Below are 13,849 nucleotides of genomic sequence, written 5' to 3' on the forward strand. Positions count from 1 at the left end.
ACCAAAAAGTGTTCTTCAAGGAGTTCTCCTATTGCGACAGCCAAAGAACCGTTTTAGGTTCTAGATGGCACCTTTTTTTTTCTAAGAGTGTACAGATGTAGGATCTTAATTTGAACCAGTTTGCTACAGCAGGAAAATAATTCTGCAGCAACAGGAAATGTGGATTATCATTCATAGAAATGTTTGTAGGTGTTGATACATTTTTTTTGTTAGGGCAAATCAAGTCTGAAATTTCAAATTGGAATTACAAACTTTAGAAGCCTTTTTAACTCAAATACAGCAACAAAAGAGTGACCAAATTAAGACTGTATGTTACGTGATTTAACCTTAAAGCAGCATGCCAGGTTCAGGCCACGAGACAAATTGTGGGTGCGTGCGTGCACATGTATATGCCTTGTGTGTATCAAAACCAACGTAGCGCTTATCCTATGCAGATACAAGACAAAGGGCAGAAATAAGCCTCCTCGAAAAGACATACAAACAGGACTTGATCCTAAGTGTTCTTTACTTGAAACGATGTAAAACAGGACTTGATCCTAAGTGTTTCTTTGTGAGGCTGCCTGCAGTAGTCGGTCTATTTGTGTACTCCCCCACCAGTCCTCATTCTTAACTCAAACATATGGTAACAAACAAGGCCCTCGGGCACTTACTATTGGCTGCTCTCATTGCTGACATTGTTTCTTAAAGCTAGTAGCCCACACATATGAGAATACACCACATAAGGCCGGGTTCTCAGACTCCGGAATAACTGAGTTATTCAGCTGATTTAGTCTACTCCTGAACTGAAAAGCATATTCAATGCAGAATCTCTTTAAGTCCTGGCCGTATTCATAAAGCGTCTCAAAGTAGGATTGCCTTTAGATCAGTGCCTTTTTTAGATCCTAATTAATTAAGATTACACAGACACCGGGGACCTGATCCTAGATTGACACTCCTACTCTATGAATACGGGCCAAGGAGTAGAATACATGTAGTTGATATTTGTGATATTGCTCAATCTCACATACAACATCCACTCACCCATTGACTTTGCATAATGATGCAACTCAAAATAGCTTTGTATGGAAGGGTCTACTGTTTAGTAATTTGTTTATTGGGGGTTTGATACATTTGTATTCCCTGTAACTATATTTTCCATTTATACAAGGTTATCGTTCAGTGTTAAGCAATAGCAATGATCTAAGTGATGCATTGACCAACCAGTTGCTAGTGTGGACACTCCACTCTTCATAGAGACCAGCTGGCTCTGAACTCTGCACCTTCCTTTGTGTTGTAGGTTCTCTCTAGTCTCGATCAGATCACATTCCCTCTTAAATCACTGTGTGGCTGCTCACTAGGAAGCATAGACACAGTCAGTCTTTCTCTGTCTCTCTGTTTCTCTGTGTGTGTTCTGGTAGTTAGCTGTGTGCTCTGATTGTGGCCGCCCCGTAGGCGGTAGGCCATGGACAGATGGCAGCAAAGTTGCAGTGCCGGGGGTGTGTGTGTGTGTGTGTGTGTGTGTGTGTAACTGAGGAGGTTAGCTGGCATGGCAGTGGGTAAGGAGGTGGACTGTTCAAGGGCACATTGTTAGTCCCCTGGTGAAGGAAAAATGGGGTGATGGAAAGTAGCTTTGAACAGGAGTAAGGACTGAACTGAGAAGACCCTGAATCCCAAATCAACTGCTAGCCCCTACCCCCTATACACTTGGATATATCTGAGACAATTGGATAGGTGAAAGTGATATGGCGACAATTCCACCTGGCCTATCAGAGGGCATGATGAAGCCATTGGCACACATACATTTCTAGACACAGCCATATCCAGAGCTGTGAATAGATTTCTGGAGTTTTTTTGTTCCATTAGTTTTCACTGTGGGATTGGAGCCATGTTACTCTACAAGTAGCCTCTGTCGAGTCCCCAACAGCCAGATGTTCCGGTTTTCAGGGGAAATGGAAAGATCCTGTGACACTCCATCTTAACTCCTCCGCATTTACTGGATTGGATGAACAGTGCAGAAGAGAACCTCCCCCGACCATTTTTTCTTCTTCTCGTCAAGACCAGTATGTAGGGGATCTAGTTTCAGGCATGTCTTTTACACCTGCTACGTTAGGTTACTCTACAAGCTGTGTGTGTGTGTCATGTGAGTCTGACCTCCACCGACTGTGACATTGCACCACAAAGTGCACTTCAACAATGCCCTTGTAATACGGACATACGGCTGTTTTATAATATAATTGCACCTATAAACAGCCCACCTTTCAATTCCACCTTAGGACAGCAGACGTTAGGTACAACCGTGTCTGTCATACTATGTCAGTCATGTTTTATGTCTGTTGACTTTTGTCATTAGATAGACAGTTGTAAATTCATTCCAATTATTTGTTGCCGATTTAGTGTTATGTATGAGTGTGATATGGCAGGTTAAGTAGGACCAAATACAGAGCAGGGTCATGTTCATTGGGGCACACAACTGAGAATTTTTTTATAATGATTTGCAAATTCAAGTAGTCCCTCCTGGTATTTGTCAGTTTTCTTCTGTTTGGTGCCAAATGAACACAACTCTGGTCTTCAAGTGTGTGAAAAGTGAGGGAGTTACCATTGTAACTAATTCCACAATTTGAAGAACCCTTACCACAGCATCCACACTAAAAGGTATTCATTACAACATAATAAGGCCTAATTCAAGTATTTTTTTCATTGTTTTATTGTGACGGTACAGCAGTAACCTCTCACAACACTGTCAGTCACGCATGAAAATATCTATTTTGCTCTATATCTGACCGTCACACTTGATTGTGCACTTGGCCTTGAATCAAAAATACACAGGAAAACAGAATGTATTATCATCAAATATTCAGCTAGCAATAAAGATAGCTACGTCTACCCCCCCCCCTAAAATACTAACATCTTTTAAATGTAAAAATATTTAGAATCTGTCCTCTCATATTTCCATGAGTGACTATCATAATGACATTTGCTTTGTTCTCCTTACTTCCTCAGCAAAAGACTACAGGATGAGTGGCTGGCTGTGGAGCTATACAGAGCAGGCTTGCTGGTTAAAATTCCGGTTTTGAATTTGCTGACGGCATGGTTTAACAGGGTGGGGTTCCTCCCCAGTGACATGCAGAAGCACAGTGGTTTAGTAGAATTGGACTATTTATCGAATCCCTGAGTTTAGTGGACTATGATTCTTTATTGAATCCTCAGTAACATGGCGACTGTCTACATAATATAAAACATCTAGCAAGTCTGAGAACTAGAATAATTTATGCACAATATACTATGAAAATCATTAGACTCAAATGCTGCAAACAATTAGATTTCCCCTTTTTTCCCCACAAAATGTATTTCATCTAAACTTTACAGTTGGGAGTGTTCCAGACTTCTCGTGCTTGTATAGGCTGTTAGTCTGCTCGCCTAATACACACTGTTTGTTGGACTGCAAAGAAAAGGTGTGCTGCCTAAACACGATACATGGATTTAATTAATCCAAAGTTTACGTCAGCATATTCATTTAAATAGTATTGTTCATCACAGACCTTTTCATGATGGAAATGTATCATCTTTTAAATATATATATATATCTATCCATCCCCATCCTTTGGGGAAAAAAAGGCTGAGCTTTCTCCAAATTCAATGTTATGTGACTACATTTAAAAAATACTTGATATACATTATGAATTGCTGGACTCTGATTGGCTGCTGGAGATTCTCCTTCCGTATGGCAACAGCCTGGAATTCCCCCCCCCCCCCCCCCTCTCTACTCCTGTCCCCCCTCCCCTTTTCTACTCACAGACCTCCTCCACGCTGCTTACCCTCTTCCTTGGGTGCACTTGGACTGCTCTGCCTCCGAGGGGGCTCCTCTCCACCGACTGACTGCAGCATCTGGATGTGGTCACCATGGCAACAGCCATGGTCCAACCCCCCGCCCCCCCATTCTCCTTCTCCCCCCTTTTCTAAGCTCGCTGTGCTAATGCTCGCCGCTGCACGTCTTCAGGCTTGACCTGGATTCCGTGGTGTGCTGGTGTTTCCCCATTTATTTGGGGTCCAATGCCAGAGCCCGCTCCTCCCCCACATCCCATCCCCAGGCCATGAGTTTGTAAGAATAGAGAATATCGTGTCGCTTACAGCATCGGGGCTCTATCCACCCTCCCTCTCTCCCACTCTACTCACACAGAGCCTCAGTGAACTGAGGTCATTTCCCCGTTTTGATTAAACTGCCACCTCTGCTGAATAAAGAAACCAAAATGTCTGCCTCCTGTCTGCTCCTGTTGTAGTGGGTTTAGTAACACTTTTTCCGCTTAGATTTTTTTCTGGTCTATTTACTGTACATTTTAATATATGCCCTCTGTTTGTTTGAGATTGAATGTTAATACAACATGACAGTCCGAACACATGTAAGTCAGTATAGCTGTTGTGTGGGCGCGTGGCCCTGTCTTTCATTGAAACCCATGTTCCCTTCTGATGTTGAGGAGCTCTTGATGTGGGAATATCAAATCAGTCACCACAGTCAGTTCATCACATCGGACTAATCGATGGAGCAAGATTATCAGCGATGCAGTTTTCCTGTACATACTCTGCTTATGCCTTCATGAGAAACTTGTTTGGGTTGATGCACCTGCTTTTTCTCTTGTGCGCTGTGGCTTTTCTATTTGGTGCTTGCTGTAGGGTTTCTCCTCTCAAGTCTTAAAGGGGAAAACCATATGAGACATAGGGATGGCACGTTCTCGATGTTCATAAACTATTTTCTCTCTTTGTTATTTCTATTGAATTGAAATACGTTTCATTTACTTAATGCATTGAGTGAACTATGACACCATGGCATGATTTGCCAAACCATGAAATGCTCATATATGATGGGATTATTTGCATATTTAAATGTTAACACATTTCTTTCCTCCTACCCATGCCTCTCTTCGCCCCGCCATCTCTCCACATCCCTGTCTCTATCCCTTCCTTCCTTATTCTGTTCCTCTTTTTTTTCTCTCTCCTGTCTCTCCATCCTCCCTGTCTAACCCCACACCTCTCGCCCTGGTTGCAGTGGAGGTGATGGACCAGCAGAGGGTTCTGCATAGTGGCTGCCTGGTATCGGGGGTGCACACCCCGCCCATCCGCCGCAACAGCAAGCTGGCGAGCCTGGGGCGCATCTTCAAACCCTGGAAGTGGAGGAAAAAGAAAAATGAGAAGCTGAAGCAGAGCTCCACAGGTGAGAGACCCAGTGGTAAACTACACAAACACGCACACTCACCTTTTCCTCTTCCCTACCAAATTAGGCCAGGCGTAGCATATTATGAGTAAAAGCACGTGGGTAATATCCCAACTATTTAAAATGGCTTTCTCTCTCTGTCAACTTATTATGACCCCAAATAGGACTTTTGCATATTGGTCTCAAGTTTTGTCAGATCAGTACATGGTCATGAAAGAAAGGAAATGAGGAAAGGAAGCCATTTTAGAATATATGGATATAATGTAGTCATGTCTCCTTAAACAGATTGGTTGCTACCCACATTAGCAATGTTCCAACATGCACATGCCAGAACAGGCTGGTGGGAGGAGCTATATGAGGACGGTGCATTTTAATGGCTGGAATGGATTGAATGGTACGGTATCAAACATATATGGAAACCACATTTCAGTCATTACAATGAGCCCGTCCTCCTATAGCTCCTCCCACCAGCCTCCTCTGACACATACAGCATAGTGCTGTTGCCCTAGGACTGGGATTTTCAAGACTAGTAGTCATGCTATTTGTGAAATAGAGGGTAAACATGGTTGTCAAACTAAGCTGTGTATGTTGTCTCTCTATGTTCTCCATGCAGATGTGGCATTGTCCAGTGGGTGTCTCTCTCCAGAGCCCGGTTCCCCCTTGCAGGGCCCCTCAGATGGGACATGCATGTTGGGGGGGTTTGGGGGGTCGCTCAATGCCACTCTCACAGTCAGCAGTGTGGAGTATTTGGGCCCCGAAGAGGAACTCCCCCCACCAGGTAGGACAGCCCACCTCCATGGAAAACCAAGTTGTTGCCTAGATCCTACGCTTTATGCACTTGTGGAGATCTAAGAAGATTTGATTGGTATAATGAAGCTTCTGCCTCTTAGGCATATATGGTGTAGCTATAGTCCTCACCATATATTTGGACAGTGAAGCTAAATGTTTTAATTTGGCTCTATACTCCAGCATTTTGGATTCAAGATTACATTTTGAATATGAGGCAAAAGTATCGAATGTCACCTTTTCCAAGTCCTCCTTTCAAAGAAGATACAGTGGCAAGAGAAAGTATGTGAACCCTTTGGAATTACCTGGATTTCTGCATAAATTGGTCATCAAATTTGATCTGATCTTCATCTAAGTCACAACAATAGACAAACATAGTGTGCTTAAACTAACAGACAAATTATTGTATTTTTCTTGTCTATATTGAATACATCATTTAAACATTCACAGTGTAGGTTGGAAAAAGTATGTGAACCCCTTGGCTAATGACTTCTCCAAAAGCTAATTGGAGTCGAGTCAGCTAACCTGGAGTCCAATCAATGAGACACGATTGGAGTTGTTGGTTGGAGCTGCCTTGCCCTATAAAAAACACACACAAAATGTGAGTTTGCTATTCACAAGAAGCATTGCCTGATGTGAACCATGCCTCGAACAAAAGAGATCTCAGAAGACCTAAGATTATGAATTGTTGACTTGCATGAAGCTGGAAAGGGTTACAAAAGTATTTCTAAAAGCCTTGACGTTCATCAGTCCACGGTAAGACAAATTGTCTATAAATGGAGAAAGTTCAGCACTGTTGCTACTCTCCCTAGGAGTGGCCGTCCTGTAAAGATGATTGCAAGAGCACAGTGCAGAATGCCCAGTGAAGTTAAGAATCCTAGAGTGTCAGCTAAAGACTTGTCCTCTGAAACGTGCTAACATCTCTGTTGACGAGTCTACGATACGTAAAACACTAAACAAGAATGGTATTCATGGTGGGGCACCACGGAAGAAGCCACATCTGTCCAAAAAAACATTGCTGCACGTCTGAAGTTTGAAGATGTGCTACTGGCAAAATATTCTGTGGACAGATGAAACTACAGTCGAGTTGTTTTGGAAGGAACACACAACACTGTGTGGAGAAAAAAGGCACAGCACACCAACATCAAAACCTCATCCCAACTGTAAAATATGGTGGAGGGAGCATCATGGTTTGGGGCTGCCTCTGGGCCTGGACAGCTTGCTATCATTGACAGAAAACTTGGGAATTCATTTTAGCCTAACATTCTCCTGCAAAATGTCTTTATCTGTCTGCCAATTGAAGCTCAACAGAAGTTTGGTGACGCGACAGGACAACGACCCAAAACACAGAAGTAAATCAACAACAGAATGGCTTCAACAGAAGAAAATACACATTCTGGAGTGGCCCAGTCAGAGACCTGACCTCAACCCGAGATGAGATTGAGATGCTTTGGCATGACCTCGAGAGCAGTTCACACCAGATATCCCAAGAATATTGCTGAACCGAAACAGTTTTGTAAAGAGGAATTCCTCCTGACCGTTGTACAGCGTTGATCCGCAACTACAGAAAACGTTTGGTTAAGGTTATTGCTGTCACAGGGTCAACCAGTTATTAAATCCAAGGGTACATACTTTCCCACCCTACACTGTGAATGTGTACACAGTGTGTTCAATAAAGACATGCAAACGTATAATTGTTTGTTATTAGTTTAAGCAGACTGTTTGTCTATTGTTATGACCTAGATAAAGATCCGATCAAATTTGATGGTCAATTTATGTAGAAATCCAGGTATTTCCAAAGGGTTCACATACTTTTTCTTGCCACTGTATATTGACACAGGATAGGGTAGTCGCAGCAATATGATGAAGTCTAAAATCATCCGTATTGCTTTCGCCTATCCAGTTTAGAGGGTGACTGATGTTTTTTGGGGGGTCCGATTCCTCAACCCCCAAAAGAATTTGGGACAAAACTTAGCGATACCGATATCTGCCGAGATTCTATTTTATGCCAGAGAAATGAAAAAGTTAAATTTTACACATGGAATTCATATAAATTGCCATCCAAAACAGCAATTGTCCAAGAAATATGCGTACAATGTGGGTTTCTTACATTGTGTAATTAAAGACGCATCATGAGAATGGCCACAAGTGTTCAAATCAGCATGAGATTCCCTTTTTTTGTCCTATTTATTGAAAAGCAGTTATCGGTGGAGTTATCTACTGATATAGCGGTGAAAGCAGGACTTGACTTGAACTGAAATAGGTGCCGGTACTGTTTATATTTAGGTGCAGGAGCTCCATAATACTTTTGAACAGGAGCTCAAGCAGTAGGAAATGTAAGGTGTCGGTACTCAGCTCCGGTGAGCTCCTGACCAAGTCAAGCACTGGGTAAAAGGCCAATATCGGCCGATAATATTGGTGAACCAATATATTGGTCGGGCTCCAATCCAGTTAGATACATTTTTAAGTAATCACTGTGAGGGGGGCCATGGAATTTGACTAAATCCTTTAGTGTTTATTTTTTAGGCATATCAAGGGGATTTAGAAAACAATGTTGTAACCACCATTTTCTTTTTTGAAAACAATTACGTTTTGACAACTTTACCACAGACTATTACAATATACAGTACCAGTCAAAAGTTTGGATACACCTACGTATTCAAGTAAAAAAAAAAAAAAAGATTTTCTACATTGAAGAAAAATAGTGAAGACATCAAAACAATGAAATAATACATATGGAATCATGTAGTAACCAAAACAGTGTTAAACAAGTCAAAGTACATTTTTATATTTGAAATTCTTCAAAGTAGCCACTCTTTGCCTTGATCACAGCTTTGCACACGCTTGGCATTCTCGCAACCAGTTTCATAAGGTAGTCAACTGGAATGAATTTCAATTAACAGGTGTGCCTTAAGTTAACTATAGGAATTTATTTCCTTCTGAATGCGTTTGAGCCGTTCAGTTTTGTTGTGACAAGGTATACAGAAGATAGCCCTATATGGTAAAATACCAAGTCCATATTATGGCAAGAACACCTCAAAGAAGCAAAGAGAAATGACAGTCCATCATTACTTTAAGACATGAAGGTCAGTCTGTATGGAAAATTTCAAGAACTTTGAAAGTTTCTTCAAGTGCAGTTGCAAAAACCATCAAGCGCTATGATGAAACTGGCTTTCATGAGGACTGCCACAGGAAAGGAAGACTGCAGAGGATAAGTTCAGTAGAGTTAACAGCCTCAACCTGCAGCCCAAATAAATGCCTCACAGAGTTCAAGTAACAGACACATCTCAACATCAACTGTTCAGAGGAGACTGCGTGAATCAGGCCTTCATGGTCGAATTTCTGCAAAGAAACCACTACTGAAGGACACCAATAAGAAGAAGAGACTTGTTTGGGCCAACAAACACGAGCAATGGACATTAGACCGGTGGAAATCTGTCCTTTTGGTCGGAGTTAAAATTTGAGATCTCTTAGGATGATCTCCGCATTTTTCGTTCCCACCTTGAAGCATGGAGGAGGTGTGATGGTGTGTGGGGGCTTTGCTGGTGACATTGTCAGTGATTTATTTAGATTCAAGGCACACTTAGCCATGCTGGCTATAACAGCATTCTGCAGCGATACACCTGTTTTTCAACAGGACAATGACCCAACACACTTCCAGGCTGTGTAAGGGCTATTTGATGGAAGAGTGATGGAGTGATGGAGTGCTGTATCAGATGACCTGGTTGGACCGCAGAGTGAAGGAAAAGCAGCAAACAATTGCTCAGCATATGTGGGAACTCCTTCAAGACTGTTGGAAAATAATTCCAGGTGAACCTGGTTGAGAGAATGCCAAGAGTGTGCAAAGCTGTCAAGGCAAAGGGTGACTACTTTGAAGAATCTCAAATATAAAAAAGATTTTGATTTGTTGAACTACATGATTCCATGTTTTATTTCATAGTTTCGATATCTTCACAATGTAGAAAATAGTAAAAATAAAGAAAAGCCATGGAATGAATAGGTGTGTCCAAACTTATTTTAATGGACAAAAAAAAAGCTTTTTCAAAAACAAGGACATTTCTATGTGACCCCAAACTTTTGAACGGTAATATATAAGAAAAGCTTCTTGTTTTTTTATCCATTTAAAATAGCATAAAATTGATCAGAAATACTGTGTAGACATTGTTAATGTTGTAAATGACTATTGTAGCTGGAAACGGCTTTTTTATTTTTTTAATAGAATTACGTAAATGGGCATCTGGCAGCTTCGTTAAATAGTACCTGTAAAACACCCGTCTCAACATCAACAGTGAAGAGGCGACTCCGGGGTGCTGGCCTTCTAGGCAGAGTTGCAAAGAAAAATACATATCTCAGACTGGCCAATGAAAAGGTTAAGATGGGCAAAAGAACACAAACACTGGACAGAGGCACTCTGCCTAGAAGGCCAGCATCCCGGAGTCACCTCTTTACTGTTGACGTTGAGACTAATCAAACCCACAAATGCTGATGCTCCAGATACTCAACTAGTCTAAAGAAAGCCCGTTTTAATGTTTCTTTAATCAGAACAACAGTTTTCAGCTGTGCTAACATAATTGGAAAAGGGTTTTCTAATGATCAATTAGCTTTTTAAAATTATAAACTTGGATTAGCTAACACAACGTGCCATTGGAACACTGGAGTGATGGTTGCTGATAATTGGCCTCCGTATGCCTATGTAGATATTCCATAAAAAATCGTGGAACCGTTTCCAGCTACAATAGTCATGTACAACATTAACAATGTCTACGCTGTATTTCTGATCAAGTTGATATTTTAATTGACAAAAAATGTGCTTTTCTTTCAAAAACAAGGACATTTCTAAGTGACCCTAAACTTTTGATCGGTTGTGTGTTTCTTAGAAATATGATTCACAGCGGCTATTTTAGATGTATAAAAGTCCCTCAAAATGAACCACATGATACTTCCACGACCCACTAGGGAGCAGTGGAGACATCTGAAAACAACCACCAGTGGTGATGAAATGGCATCATTCATCACTGACAACTGTCACTGTAAATGTTGTCCTGGCGTTACGAGATTAAACTTCGATTAAACTTAATTAATTGAACACGTCTTTCAGTGGCTGAGCCTCCAGGGGACTGTGAGCCAGAGGGAAATAGCAGTCAAAATACAGAGGAAGAGGGAGAGGAGGAGGCGCAGCCTGGTGCCGACGCTTCTGAGGAGGTCCAGGAGGGAGGAGAAAAGACGGAGAGGCAGGAAGAGGAAATACCTCGAGGAACCACACCACCTCCAGTAGCGGCCAAACCGGTGATGCCACAGATGAGCAGTGGCGATGGTAAGAAGGCTAGTTAAGTGTACCAGGGTTGGGGTCCATTCGAATTGAAGAGAGTCCATTCAGGAAGTGAACAGACATTCCGATTCCAAGTTTTCCTTAATGAAAAGCATTGAGAAAATGTGGAATCAGAATTTCAGTTTACTTAATTAATTAATTGATTTGAAATGGAATTGACCCACAACCTGATGGTGTACTAAGAGAGGACCATAATGCCAAAACACTGCACTGCACACTCCGAGGAGTAGTGTGGACCCCACACGTACAAACACACACTCACAATACATACAGTGCCTTCAGTAATTATTCACACCACTTGAATTTTTCCTAATTTTGTGTTACAGCCTGAATTTTAAAAAAAATTAGATTTTTTTGTCACTGTCCTACAGACACAATACCCCATGTCAAAGTGGAATTATGTTTTTCACAGATGAATTAAAAATGAAAAGCTAAATAAGTTCAGTAGTAGAAAGTGCTTAAGTCTCATAATAAGTTGCATGGACTCACTCTGTGTGCAATAATAGTGTTTAACATGATTACCTCATCTATACCTCATCTCTGTACCCCACACATACACTTATCTGTAAGGTCCCTCAGTCGAGCAGTGACAGATTCAACCACAAAGACCAGGCATGTTTTCCAATGCTTCGCAAGGAAGGGCACCTATTGGTAGATGGGTAAAAAGCAGTGCTTGAAGAATTTTAAAAGGAAAAATGGGCAAATGTTGCACAATCCAGGTGTGAAACTCTCTTAAAGACTTACCCATAAAGACTCACAGCTGTCATCGCTGCCAAAGGTGCCTCTACAAAGTATTGACTCGGGTGTGAAAACTTATTTAAATGAGAGATTTCATGTTCAATACATTTGCAAACAATTCTAAAAACATGTTTTCACTTTGTCATTATGGGGTATTGTGTGTAGATGGGTGAGAAAAAAAATGATTTAATCCATTTTGAATTCAGGCTGTAACACAATACAATGTGGAATAAGTCTAGGGGTATGAATACTTTCTGATGGATCATACCTGTACGGCCAACACAAGGTTCGAGCTCACGTTAACAATGACAATTCGTATTCCAAAAACTAGCATACTTACTACCATTACCTGGTTTAGGTTGGCAAAAGTGACACTACTTCAAGTCTCAGGCCAGGTGGCAATGTCACCACAGGATGGCTAGTAGCTTATCTTTGTAGCTCAGTTGGTAGAGCGTGGCGCTTGTAACGCCAAGGTAGTGGGTTCGATTCCTGGGGACCACCATGCATAAAATGGGCTCCCGAATGGTGCAACGGTCTAAGGCACTGCATCTCAGTGCACTACAGTCCCTAGTTCGAATCCAGGCTGTATCACATCCGGCTGTGATTGGGAGTACCATAGGGCAGCGCACAATTGGCCCAGCGTCATCCCGGTTTGGCCAGGGTAGGCTGTCATTGTAAATAAGAAATTGTTGACTTGCCTAGTTAAATAAATTAAATTAAATGTATGCACGCATGACTGTAAATAACATACAGTTGAAGTCGTAAGTTTACAAACACCTTAGCCAAATACATTTAAACTCAGTTTTTCACAATTCCTGACATTTAATCCTAGTAAAAATTCCCGTCTTAGGTCAGTTAGGATCACCACTTTATTTTAAGAATGTGAAATGTCAGAATAATAGTAGAGTGATTTATTTCAGCTTTTTATTTCTTTCATCACATTCCCAGTGGGTCAGAAGTTTGCATACACTCAAGTAGTACTTGGTAGCATTGCCTTTTAAATTGTTTAACTTGGGTCAAACATTTCAGGTAGCCTTCCACAAGCTTCCCACAATAAGTTGGGTGAATTTTGGCCCATTCCTCCTGACAGAGCTGGTGTAACTGAGTCAGGTTTGTAGGCCTCCTTGCTCGCACACGCTTTTTCAGTTCTGCCCACAATTCTTCTATGGGATTGAGGTCAGGGCTTTGTGATGACGACTCCAATACCTTGCCTTTGTTGTCCTTAAGCCATTTTAAACCACAACTTTGGAAGTATGCTTGGGGTCATTGTCCATTTGGAAGACCCATTTGCGACCTAGCTTTAATTTCCCGACTGATGTCTTGCTTCAATATATCCACATCATTTTCCTTTCCTCACGATGCCATCAATTTTGTGAAGTGCACCAGTCCCTCCTGCAGCAAAGCACCCCCACAACATGATGCTGCAACCCCTGTGCTTCACGGTTGGGATGGTGTTCGGCTTGCAAGCCTCCCCCTTTTTCCTCCAAGATAATGATAGTCATTATGGCCAAAAAGTTATATTTTTGTTTCATCAGACCAGAGGACATTTCTCCAAAAAGTACGATCTTTGTCCCCATGTGCAGTTGCAAACCGTAGTCTGGCTTTTTTATGGTGGTTTTGGAGCAGTGGCTTCTTCCTTGCTGAGCGACCTTTCAGGTTATGTTGATATAGGACTCGTTTTACTGTGGATATACATACTTTTGTACCGGTTTCCTCATGCATCTTCACAAGGGCCTTTTGCTGTTCTGGGATTCATTTGCACATTTCGCACCAAAGTGTTCCATCTCCTAGAGATGAATGTACGTCTCCTT

At 41.7% G+C, this 13,849-nt stretch overlaps 1 protein-coding gene across 1 annotated transcript in view; it reads left to right on the plus strand.

The window, feature by feature from the left end:
- Positions 1–13,849, plus strand: part of LOC109906995 (phosphatase and actin regulator 3) — a 54,497-nt gene that overhangs the window by 25,333 nt on the left and 15,315 nt on the right. The window contains exons 2-4 of the mRNA XM_020504802.2: positions 5,021–5,185; positions 5,799–5,963; positions 11,070–11,285. Of these exons, the coding sequence (XP_020360391.1) occupies positions 5,021–5,185; positions 5,799–5,963; positions 11,070–11,285 (546 nt within the window). The remainder of the gene's footprint in view (positions 1–5,020; positions 5,186–5,798; positions 5,964–11,069; positions 11,286–13,849) is intronic.

Source organism: Oncorhynchus kisutch, linkage group LG17, assembly GCF_002021735.2.
Source record: "Oncorhynchus kisutch isolate 150728-3 linkage group LG17, Okis_V2, whole genome shotgun sequence".
In the NCBI taxonomy this organism is placed as follows: Eukaryota; Metazoa; Chordata; class Actinopteri; order Salmoniformes; family Salmonidae; genus Oncorhynchus; species Oncorhynchus kisutch.